At 33.2% G+C, this 13,297-nt stretch overlaps 1 protein-coding gene across 5 annotated transcripts in view; it reads left to right on the forward strand.

Moving 5' to 3' along the window:
- Window positions 1-4,513: 4,513 nt before the first annotated feature.
- The window catches only part of LOC123679335 (nephrin-like), a 176,586-nt gene continuing 167,802 nt past the window's right edge, over window positions 4,514-13,297 (forward strand). For 2 of the 5 annotated variants that reach the window (XM_045616895.1, XM_045616930.1), the window contains exons 1-2: window positions 4,514-4,878; window positions 7,002-7,244. In XM_045616895.1, the coding sequence (XP_045472851.1) occupies window positions 7,178-7,244 (67 nt within the window). In that variant the 5' untranslated portion in view covers window positions 4,514-4,878; window positions 7,002-7,177. The remainder of the gene's footprint in view (window positions 4,879-7,001; window positions 7,245-13,297) is intronic. The other 3 variants (XM_045616903.1, XM_045616912.1, XM_045616921.1) reach the window with 3 other exon arrangements.

Here is a 13,297-nt window from a genome sequence, read left to right on the forward strand (position 1 = left end):
CAAAGGGACATCTATGGCCAAACGTTTTTATGAACTAGTTCAAGTTATTTTGGATATACTATAACAGTCAATCACACGCAATTTTGGTATCGTCGATTCCGTTCCCGTAATTTCGATGGTCAAACATGCACCACGCACTGGAAGGTCAAATGTCGATAAAATCAAGGACATTGTCTAGTCCGATCATCAAGTGAGCAGTGTTTCGATTGCCCAAGAGCTAAAGATTGCACAAAAAATCGTTTGGAACCATTTGCATAAGGCTGATGGTTGCAAGAAGCTCGATGTATGGGTACCTAACGAGTTAAGGCAAAAAAAACCTCATGGACCGAATTTCCATCTGCGAATCGGTGCTGAATCGTAATAAAATCCACCTATTTTTGAAGCGGTTGAAAAGTGGATCACTCACGAGAACGTCAAGCGAAAACGGTCGAGGTCGAAACGCGGTGAGCCGGCGGAAACGGTGGCCAAGCTAGGATTGAAGGCCAGGAAGGATTAAATCGGAATTGTACTGTCAACAATTGGAACGTCTGAAGGAAGCAATCGCCCAGAAGCGGTCAGCTTTGGACAATAGGAGAGGAATTGTGTTTCATCAGAACAACGCCAGGTCACGCACATCGATAGTGAGGCGCCAGAAGATCCGAGAGTTTGGTTGGAAGGTTCTTCTATCCACGGGCGTAGCCAGGGGGTGGGTTTTGGGGGTTCAAACCCCCCCCGAAATGTTTAAGATGTCGAAATTTATTAATCTTTTTCTTCTTTTATTCTCATTTATCTCTATGAAAAAATTCTTATTTCTGCCATTAGCATTTTTTTTTTTTTAAACCGAACGAATTGTGATTCTACGATCAATGGAAAAATAACAGCTTATTTAGATTTGATACAAAATTTATTGATTTATTGTTGAGAGGAGTATTTATATACCGTTTCAGCGCTTTATTTTACTCTATAGAGACCATCTATTTATATGAGATTTTCACTATTATACCTATTCATTTCAAATAGTTCGTCAAAGCGCAAAATCCTTATTTGTTAATTTTTCTGGAATGAAAAAAAAATCGGACGAATTTTTATTTAAGAATAAATATAATCATGATATAACTTTCCGAACGAAAATTTATTTTTTATGAATTTTCACATAAAGGGATTATACAAAAAGTCTTGTCAAAGTCTGAAAATGCGGTTCTTCTAAAATTGTGAATAAAGACGTAAAAACGTACCTATTTTGCATGTGGTTGAAATGGTCGGTAAATTAAAGGAACGTTTGAGATTGTTTCACTCACCCTGAAAAGTGGTGGGATATCAAAAACGCTGAGGTGGGGACATTGGTGTAGTTGCATTTTGGCAGATTACGTAAAAGCCACGTGGTATAAACCCCTCTTAATTGCATGTCCGCAGCATAATAAATTCTAAAAAAATATCGAAAAATAACTACATATACCTAATATTTCAATAACAGCACATCCAACCCAGTTGAGATTGCATGTTAATATACAAAAACGGTTCCAGTTGCGTATAATATGTCATGTTGATAGCGTCACTATTGAAAATTTAAACAGAACAAAAAAAATCCAATATTTCCGTAATAATAAATCTGACTAGGTTGAAATTTAGTTTGCAAGTTATATGTAAAATATTCGCATCATGAGAATAACCCAACTCTATAAGTGAATCGCCAATAAGATCATATACAGGGTGTTTCCTAAACATGCGGCAAAAATTCAGGGGGTTGTTCCTTGGACTATTTTAAGCATGTTTTGTCCTTGGATGATTTTTGAAAAACCTCTTTGTTTCGAAGATACAGGGCGAACAACATTTTTCATATTTTTAAAATTAATAATAGTTTAAATAAAAATGCGTACCGCACTGTGTTTACTAAGTAGGTACAATTTATTTTTAAATTTGTTTAACAACATTCCAATTACTAAAAACGGCCAGTTTTTTGACTAAAAATTGATAAGTGCAGATGGTAAAGGAATACAGATTAAACACGGTTTTCATTTGAATTCGTTTTGTGATGTATTAGCAATTAACATATTATCTTGGTGTTTTTGAAAGGGTTCGGCAGTCAATGAGGAGAAGATTGGATGCTTGTATGCTGGCTAGAGGTGGTCATTTTCAACAGTTTTTGTAGGTTGAGTTGAATTTTCATGTAATTTTTCATAATAAAATGTTATTATCTGAAATTTTGTTTCCCCTATATCTTCGAAACAAATAGGTTTTTCGAAAATCATCAAAGGACAAAATATTCTTAGATTAGTCCAAGGAACAACCCCCTGAATTTTTGCCGCATGTTTAGGAAACACCCTGTATATTAGGCAAAGAAAAGTCCCCGGTCTGATGCACAGATGGCGGTGCTAGTATTAAATCCATATGATTTTCAGTTACTACAAACCTTCAAACGATACGTATCAAAATTTGACAGCAGTCCGACCATTAGTTTGTGAGATATTGCGTTGTGAGTGTAGCTACTTTTGTTATTTGAAAAAAGATGGAAAAAAAGAATCTCGTATGTTGATGAAATATTGCTTTTTGAAGGGAAAAAATACAGTTGAAGCAAAATCTTGACTTGAAGAAGAGTTTCCGGGGTCTGCACCAGGAAAATCAAGCATCATTTATTGGTATGGTAAGTTTAAACGTGGTGAAATGAGCACCGAAGACGGCGAACGCAGTGGAAACCCAAAAGAGGCTGTCACCGACGAAAAAATCAAAAAATAATTTTGAATGACCGTAAAGTGAAGTTGATCGAGATAGCAGACATTGTGAAGATATCATCTGAGCGTGTACATCATATCATTCACGAATATTTGTACATGAGAAAGCTGTGTGCAAAAATGTTGCCGCGCGAGCTCACAATTAATCAAAAGCAACAACATGTTGTTAATTCTTAGGAGTGTTTGAAGCTGTTTAAGTGCAATAAACCTGAATTTTTGCGTCGATATGTGACAATGGATAAAACATGGCTCCATCATTTCACCCCGAGGTCCAATCGACAGTCAGCTGAGTGGACTGCACACATGAACCAAATCCAAAGCGAGGAAAAACACAACAGTCAGCTGACAAGGTTATGGCATCAGTATTTTGGGATGTGCAAGGTATCTAATTCATTGATTACCTCCAAAAGGGCCAGACCATCAACAGCGATTATTATATAGCGTTATTGGATCGTTTAAAGGATGAAATCCCCCATTTGATGAAAAAAAGGTGCTGTTTCATCAAGACAATGCGCCGTGTTACAAATCAATGAAAAAATGGCAAAATTGCATGAATTGGGCTTCGAATTGCTTCTGCATTCACCGTATTCGCCAGATCTGGCCCCCAGCGACTATTTCCTGTTCTCAGACCTCAAAAGAATGCGCGCTGTGAAGAAATTTAGCGCTAATGAAGAAGTAATCGCCGAAATTGAGGCCTATTTTGAAGCGAATGACAAATCGTACTACAAAAATGGTATCGAGAAGTTGGAAGAGCGCTATAATCGCTGTATCGCCCTCGCAAGCATCTATATGTTGAAAAATAAAATCGAATTTTGCCAAAAATATTCGTTTTACTATGGTAGACCGGGGACTTTTCAAATGGCCTGTTAGGTCAATTGTGTCAATTTAGAGTAGCTATTTGATGTTTTTGGAGCTTATTTGAAATCTAAAAATTGAGCTTATTATATTATTGAATTTTATCTACTAAGCTAAAATATTTTTGCTACTGAAGTACCTACTTCCGGTTGTATGAAAAATGAAAATAATTTCTCTGAAGTTTTTTAATATTTTCTTCTCTGGTATGATCAAGTATTCAATTCTGAACCACTATATAAGTATTCCAATTGTTGCATTATTCCTAATACCTATTCAACATGAGTTTGCATTACATTTATGTTTTTCTCGTAAATGTTCAAGTTCTAGAAAAAACTTGTAGAGATAAAATATTAGTGAATGAATTGGACTTTGTTTCCTTTTTTTTTCAAAAGGAAAATTTTTATCCAAAAAAAAGTTGTAACAAAAAATATTTTAGGGGTTGACTATTTTGACCCCTTCTAAGCATACTTCTGGGTTGAAAAAATTCCGAAATTTGTAGTTTTTTTGATAATGGATTTTTACCAAGTTTCGTGCGTCTTTAGCTCAATAAAAATGGAAAATAAAAAAGAAAAACAATTTTTTTGTTAATCTTCGTAGTGATGTAACTTTTCCGTGTGAAGGTTTTTGAAAAAATTTCATACCAAATACCCACCTTAATTTTCATCACAGATTCACCCCTTACATTTTTCGGTGTTATTCAGATACACCCTGTATATTACTTGTACAGAAGGCTCATTCTAACATTCGTTCATTCAAAAACTTCCACGAAGTGGCGAGTGGAAGAATATCAATGCCTTCTGCACTATTATAAATAACTATTCTAACACGGATATTCCTAACGCCTTGTAGGGTATAAATTTCAGTTTTTCCGGAAAAGTCGAGATTTGATCAGACGCATGAATTTCGCGCACATCATTGGATTGGCGTGTAGTCCGAAGACGCGTTATTCTCGAGGCATTCGTGGTTCAGTATCTAGTTGGCGTCGGACGTTCTTTGATGTGACCGACCGTTGAACGCGAAACTGGAAAATTCGATGTCAGTGCGTGATGTATAACAGCCCGCCTACTTGTAATTTCCATCTAGCGAAAAAAACATGAGGTCACACACGACTTGCCCCTAATATTTTTAATTGGTCAGTGACGTGGTACGCCCTAGAAAAAATATTAGATCATTTCTATAATATTTTCGATTACAATCGAGTAATTTCGCGGATTTTTTTACGTGTTCCTTAATTAGATGTATGAACGGAAATTGGTGATTACTTGGATGATATTAAATGGAAAGTCTCATAAACATATGTGCGAAAAGTTAGAAGGTATTAAAGTAAAGACTAATCTAGTAGTCTGTGGTTAAAGTTTACGTTGTTTCGAAGTTGTGTGGTCAGAACAATTATGAATTTCCGCATTTCTATATTCAGCTGAGATTTGTCAAAAATATTAATTACACATTAGAGTTAACATTAAGGGTGTAGATTACCTTTATCACTAGGTTCTTCAGTTCTAGATTCATTTCGATTGATCGATTCTTTCAATTTTTTGAAAGAACCTTCGTATGACAGTTAAGTATACTCTCACTGATTTTGTTGCACAAAACAATTTATAGTTATTGTTTTAGATGACTTTGATAATTGAGAGATTTTTCAATCGTATTTTAATTATTTCATAGACGAATTTCAAAATTTTTGGAATTTTATATTCTATTGGAAAAATACATACAAATCTATTTGGAGTTCTTCAAGAAAAAATTTAAACGTTCTCGTGTATTTCAACTTGAAAATCAATAAATGCAAATAATACCAAATGAGAAAACGATAAATGACAACTGATTTAAAGGAATGTTTTAGAAAAATTGGTAATTCCATAATTTTGTACGACCATATTTGAGGAATCCTTAGTAAGAATTCGCCTATCAACAAATTTAATTGGGGCATTTTATATCCCAAGCTTTTTCGAGAATTTAAGATGTTTTTACATTTGAGAATTGGACGACTGGACGGATATAATTGAATTTGATTAAAAATTTATCATCGGCGAGTAAATATTGAACCTAAGCTATTAATGGGTCAAAATTTGAAATATACGTACATCGTGCCTTGACGAAATATGCTCAAAAATTCATGAGATTAAAACGTGTTTTTTATTTTTTAAATTTCCTGTGGTGCACTTCAAGATAGTTCTAGACGGAAAAAATATTATATTGTGGATTTTGCAGATAATTGAAATGTCATTTGATTCAAACCTTATCCACATTATAATACCTATGTTAAATTGAAGCAGAAAAAAAATTGATCTCGAACACGAAACGTTTACGGAATTATGTTTATGAGACTTTATTTCTTGAAATTATCTTAGTAGGATTCGGTAGGATTATTACCAATTTCGAAATACTCTGTATAATAGTATATTCTTTCTATTTCATAAAGATCTTGAAACTTCAATGAAGAAATGATCAATGAATATTAAATTGATCATATTATTAATTCGGCATAAGACCTGGATGAAGAATACTTGGAATTGGACAAACATTGAAACCCTGATTTAAACGGCTGAGAACACAGATAAAATCCGATGACTTTTTTGAACGCACTGTATAAGAGAACAGTATATTACCTACAAAAACATTATAAATTCTTTCTTGGTACCAGATTTCATCTCGAGAAATACAGTTTCTTATAAGCCTTCAACAGTTATTTTTTCATTCAACTCAAGGAACTACTAAAGTGAAACTGAAACTATGAAACTTATACAAAATGAAATAGAATTATAAAAATTTATTCGAATATGCTATGACTTTTGAATTATTCAAAAGGAAGTGCAAATTAGACTAAAAATTTCGAAATCCGCAATTCAACCTATAAAATTTCTGTTGGAGGGACAGACTTTATTGACGCACGGTATAATAATCGTAATTACCATTTTGTTTTATGCGTGAGTTATGAATCCACCCAGATCTGAGATTTTTTAAATTTTTTTCGCCCTTCTCTTTGAAAAAAATAATAAATCATAGTGTGAAATTTGTAGGTAGTATTTTGGTTTACTATTTTCAATAAAATATCTTTATGGAATCATTGAAGAAAAAAAAAAACTCAACAATTTTCACAGTTTATGTTTTGAAAAGTGCAGAATCAATTAATTTAATTGAAAACAATCAATCTACTTCTAAAGCTTTTCTCAGAAAGTAATAAAACCATTAGCATAAATTTCTGTATAAAAATTCATTGTTTATTGGTAGTTTTATAGCACAAGAAAACGATACGTGAATTTTAAAGTAAAAAAAACATATTTCGGAAATTTAACAGCACATGATCATTGGAATTGGAATTCCATTCATATTTATATATTTTTCTCCAAATGTTGAGATATTTTGCTTTGATAGAGGAATTAATAAATCTTTCTCTTTGAAATTCATCACTTTATTTATAAACCTTTTTTGTCGCAGCGTTGACTGGGGAAAATCATTGTCAATCTTATAAAATAAAATTACATAAGAATTTAAACTGAAGACATTAAAATAGTGGACGAAAGCCAGAAGAAAAGGCAATTCATCGTGTGTAGTGAATACTGAAAGCCAAAGACAGAAAGGACCTGTGGAATAGAATAATTATATCAAGGAAAATGTTCATCAGTTACAACAATATATTGATTTTTTTGTTCTTTATGGTTCATCTTCATGAGACAATAGGTAAGTCGTTATTTTCATCCCATTCATTTAATTCTTTGTTTTGATTGGATTCTGATTTAGGTATTTATATTAGTAGAGATCTATTCAATAACTAAACAGAACGTTTTTCATTTGTCAGGATTACAGAGATAATATTCAGATTATTGAACTGAAAGTGCGGATTTTCTTGCATAATTCCACACGGATATACAGGATTATAGTGAATGAGTGCGACACACCGCAGTAACATCATGTAACTTTTGTTCGTAAATACTTTTTATTTAGTTTGAAGGTAAGAAATGTTCTTAAGAACTGACCATTTATTTATTTTTCTAAATATTTTTCGAGATATTAAAATTAAATTTCGTGGGTTTGTGAATTTTATGGCATATAATTAAAAATTTCATGCACATCGTTGGCGCACATACGGGTAAAGATCTATTTTTTTCAAAAGAAAAAAGAAATAATAAATTTTTTCACTGAAAATAATTTTTGAATTCTTCCTTTAATTTGTAAAAGAAATCTCTCTTGCCTGAGATGCATGAGAGATTTTTCGTCATAATATATTGAAGAAGTAATTCAAAAACGATTTTCAGTTTGAAATATCCCAGTGGCATACCTAAAATTTATTTCTTTAAAAAAATTGAGAGTAATAAAAAAAATGGTTTCAAGAAAAACTTTTAAATCTTTTATCTCGTTATAAGAAGTTTGTTGCACTAATTCACTAGCTCCCTGTATGCGCAAATTTACACGACAAGCATAATCGACACATGGTGCAGTAATGATGATGTTCAGGAATGAATAGTTTTTCCCTTCCATTTGAAAATGAAATTATTGGATGGTTGACAAAAAGTCTATGGGAAAGATTAACAACTTAACATCAGCAATAAATGAATATTTCCCAAAAGAACAAATTGTGAAGTTATATCAATTAATTTATTGAATAATATATTTGACACATCTGCCATTGTATTTCAACAATATTGAACAGTAGAGTGCTGCTTACTCGTTATAAAGAAAAATATTACTATATTGGTCATGAATAGATTTTTATTTGTTAATGATATCAAAAACTGTTATAATACCAGAGGAAAATTTTTGTCAGCACATAAAAATCACAGTACTGCGTATTATCAAAAAAATCTGCAGTATATGGGTTGCAAAATATTTGATAGGTTACCTGTAGAAGTTAAAAATTCTCCAAATTTATTTATTTTCAAGAAGAGGGTTAAGTAACTACTTTTAGATAAGAATTGCTATTATATTGCTTAGTTTTTTGAATGAATATGTTTGTTTTGACATTTTATTTTGTTATATACTCTGTATATATCATTGCCATGTACTGCTGTCTGGATTTGTGAAAAAAATCTAATTCGACTACCTTTATTACACGTTATTGCTATCAACTGGATAATTTTGCGTCAATTAAGTGACAAGATGACCTAGTCAAGTAACAAGTTTTATACAAGCTGTTTCAGAATAAGATCGTGATGGTTAAGGTTTTTTTTAAGGGAAAACCGCCTATATACCTCTTAACTTTCGATGTTCAAGTTTCAAAAATAATTTTTTTTTGACGTAACAACAACAACTTCATAGATATTTTTGTGAACTTTAGAACACGACCTACGAATATCAATAGCTATTTCTTGATTTAAATGATTCTTAAAATTTTCCTTTGAGATTTTTTCGATGCTTAATTTAGTTAATTATGGTTGTAGGATACTTTTTCATTTCAGAGTGTCATTTTGGTGGATCTTATTTGAAATAAAGAAATATTATTGAATATCGAAAAAAAAAGACGAAAGCGTTAACATGAAGTTGATGTAAAGTAACAATCTCAAAACATATAAAGAACAGAAGATGGAATCGGTTCAATGTTCAATGTTTTCCATCTTGATTCTTCTATTCCTCTGTGAGGCCTTAGAGCTGAATCATATAAAATTAAGGAAATAATTCGGAAATAGAGAAATTAACATCACACTATACATGTCGGTTTCAATAGACAGAGGCAACTCAATTAGAAACAGCTGTCTTGCGCTTCCACCCAATAAAATAATTAACCCTATAATTAGGAGTGTAATAGGCGATGAATCCTCTCATTAGGTAATATGGTTAGACCTCACCAGACTTACACTGTTTTATGTGAACTTCAATGAGATGGTTCCACCAATTAAGTAGGCGTGAAATTATATCGGTGTTGTTGTAAATTTATGATGAATGATAAAATAGGAATTTCAATGTCTCTTGCAGCTTTGTATTTGGGTTTTTCGGGTGCTTGTTCCAGGGCTAATTGGGCTTGATTCACTGATGAAGAATTCGAGGACAAAATCAATTTTGTTTAACTGGTCGGCCAGAAGCAGTGTAGGGGAGGGTGGGGCAACTGAGACACCTTGAGGTTTAACGAGGTATAACTCCTTAAAAAATGCGAATGAAACAATGTTTGTTGATTGAGACACAACTTTAGATACATATTCAATACACAAAACACACAAAATTAATAAAATAATAATTCTTAGGTAAGAATTTCTGACTTGAAAAAAAACTTCAAATGTCTCAGTTGCCCCATATCGCGGGGCAAGTTAGTACTTCTACTCTCCGTTCATCGAGGCGCTATATTAATACATATTATTCATTCCGCATGAAAATTGTCTCAATTTGTTTCGTTATGTTGTGTTTTTTCTTCATCTGATATTGTTGATGGTTTTCCGGTAATTTTTTTGGTCCTCAGAGTTTTTTCTCTTTTCCCCTTTTTTTTCAAAGAATTTGGTCCAGCATTCTCAAAGTCCTTATGACTGCTTTGGTTCTCGCTGTTTTTGCTTTTTCTATCAGTTGGTCTTTATAGGATGAATTTGTGATTATTTTAGTACTGGAAACTCCCTTGCCCTAATGTATCATATAAGAAGTAAAATCGATATTTTGCAAAGTACGCTTATGTTTGGCAACGTTCTTCATTTTAACCCTTATAACATGAGTTTGATGTTATATTATGTATTCTATGAAATATTTATAATTTCCTTATAGATTATGAAAAAGTTTTTCATTGACACCACGAGGTAATTGATTCACTCGTGAACTGTATTCATTTTTGCTGGATATATTGCCGGTCAAGGAAGATATTGCGAAAGACGCACTTGCCCCGTATGGCTCACATGCCCCACACGATAACTTCTGAATGGAATATGCTAAATGTTTCAAATTTTTAGGATAGGGTCAAGGTCCAAATATCTCTTCCTACCATTGAGAAAAATTTTTTTGTGGCAATATTTTAATATAAGTAATTGAATCTATTCGTTAGATTTCACTGAAAATTTGTGTGTACAGGGCGATTCACGAACAGCGTTAGTTGAAATATTCCAAATTTCATAATTGAGTTGTGGGAGAGATGAGTTCTTGAAACAAATCTCAGATTCGTTTGATTTCTGGTTCCATCGAAAATGATACCAACTTTCGTTTTTTCAATGTAACACCCAGTTTCTTCATTTATAATCAGATTACTCATTCAATTCTATATTGCTTTAATGTATCATTTGCATATTTTTTCCACAAAATTGTCTGAGTAGAAGAAAATCCTCGAATTATCACAAACGAAAATGTCGGAGATCTCGAAATACAGAGAATATTTTGTACATATATAAGGTACCGAACACTATGGAAATGAATGTCCTAAAACTGAAAATAAAGTTTAAGTTTTGGTCTTTCTGGCTGTATATTTTGAAACTGTGCAGAATGTTCTAATGTACATTTGCCTATGCCACAGAAAGGTTCCGGGCCGATGAAAGGAGTTTGTGCTCCTTTTCTTGCAAGTGTGTTGGCCTCTTCATTCCCTCTAATTTTCGAGTAGCCAGGAACCCAGACTAAAAAGATCTTATTGTTATACTTGCCTATTACATTTAGTGTCCTTCGAATACCATCTTAAAATCGATGATTGTGATCTCAGTGATTTGATTGAAGTCTGACTATCAGAATGTATCGCTAGAACACATTTGTGATAGTTTCTTGCTAGGTTAATGTCTACATATATTTCTATTGCAAGTATCTCTGCCTGAAAGACACTTAGACAGCGGCCTAATGATATTGGGCATTTCGTATTCTTTTTAAGAAATGGGATTGTGGACTAGGTTTCCCAATCTTCTTTTCTATAACTTAGTATCGTAATGAAGGTTTCGTCGATGCTAATTTTCTTTATCATCTCGTCACTGGAAGGTTCGCTTTCATTCCATCTCTGAAATATTTAATACAAATTTAAAAACGTAGAATCAAATTCAAAAATATACATTTCTAGATTCGATTTGGGATATCTCAGAGGAAAAAAAACTGTGATGAGCATTATACACATATCGGTTCAGATATGAAAACGAGTGAAATGAGAGGTGGTAACATCACTCTGTATATGACGCTAGAATAGCGACATCCGATGGCGCGCTATGTCGTCGATGTTGTGATGTTACTTGATGCCGTTGACACTGGTTTCGCGACCACAGATTACTTGTGTTACGTTACGAAGTTCTGCTGCATGTTTGTACCTATCCTAAGATAACATAGTGGGAAAATTGGGATGATGTCATTGCGCGTTATTCTGAAATAGCTGATAACTCACCACACATTTCATGAAAATGCAATTATTTCATCATTGTATAACACGGGCGTAGCCAGGTTTCAGTTTCGGGGGGGGGGGGTTTACATATTATAAAAAAAATCTTATGTTTTTTTTTTTTTTTAAATATATCAACTTTAAAAGAGCCAACCCATTCAGTCTATTTTCACTAGTTTCATTTTTCAAGTATGTTTTGAGAAAAAAAGCATTTTCAAAATCACTTTTTGAAATTTGGTTTATTTCTTTACATCGATTCCTATGAATATATTAAGGAAAAAAATACCGTCGTAGTATTTATACAACACAGTACTCAAATTCAAATTTATGAGTAGAAAGTTGATATGCAAAAAACCGGTAAAAAATGATAGTTATCCCCATTTTGGCATTTTTTTCAATGTTTTATCATGAAATTTTGGTGGCAAACTTCAGATTTGAATTCTGTACCACAGAAACAGAGATAATAAATCGAAAAAATTAAAACTACCCCATCAAATGAGTTTCAGCAGAGATAGATATAATACGCCAATTTTGAACTATCGTTTGAGCCAGGTTTTTCGGACAAAAATCTTTATGGAAAAAAACGTCAGAAGATTAAATTTTTTTTGTATTTTTTTTAATGTTCCGTCACAGAATTTTGGTGCTAAATCTCAGATTCGGATTCAGAACCCAAAAAAATAAAGGGTGTTTTTTTTTAGAGCTATAGAACTTTAAATTGCAATAAAACAACGATGGATTATTCGATTGATATGAATTTTATTTATCCGCAAGATTATCTTGTGGCATTACATTTTGAATATGATTTCTGGCATATGACCGCCACGGCTGGCTCGAATGTAGTACAATCTGGACGTCCAATTTTCGATGACTTTTCCAACATTTGTGGCCGTATATCGGCAATAACACGGCGAATGTTGTCTTCCAAATGGTCAAGGGTTTGTGGCTTATCCGCATAGACCAATGACTTTACATAGCCCCACAGAAAGTAGTCTAGCGGTGTCAAATCACAAGATCTTGGAGGCCAATTGGTCCAAAACGTGAAATTAGGCGGTCACCAAACGTGTCTTTCAATAAATCGATTGTGGCACGAGCTGTGTGATATGTTGCGCCGTCTTGTTGGAATCACATCTCCTGGACATCATGGTTGTTCAATTCAGGAATGAAAAAGTAAGTAATCATGGCTCTATACCGATCACCATTGACTGTAACGTTCTGGCCATCATCGTTTTTGAAGAAGTATGGACCAATGATTCCACCAGCCCATAAAGCGCACCAAACAGTCAGTTTTTCTGGATATAACGCTGTTTCGACATACACTTGAGGATTAGCTTCACTCCAAATGCGGCAGTTTTGTTTGTTGACGTAGCCATTCAACCAGAAGTGCGCTTCATCGCTAATGGAAGTAGTGCGCGATACATATTCCGCACAGAACCATTATTTTCGAAATAAAATTGCACTATTTTCAAGCGTTGTTCAGGCGTCT

Source organism: Harmonia axyridis, chromosome 1 (genome assembly GCF_914767665.1).
Source record: "Harmonia axyridis chromosome 1, icHarAxyr1.1, whole genome shotgun sequence".
In the NCBI taxonomy this organism is placed as follows: domain Eukaryota; kingdom Metazoa; phylum Arthropoda; class Insecta; order Coleoptera; family Coccinellidae; genus Harmonia; species Harmonia axyridis.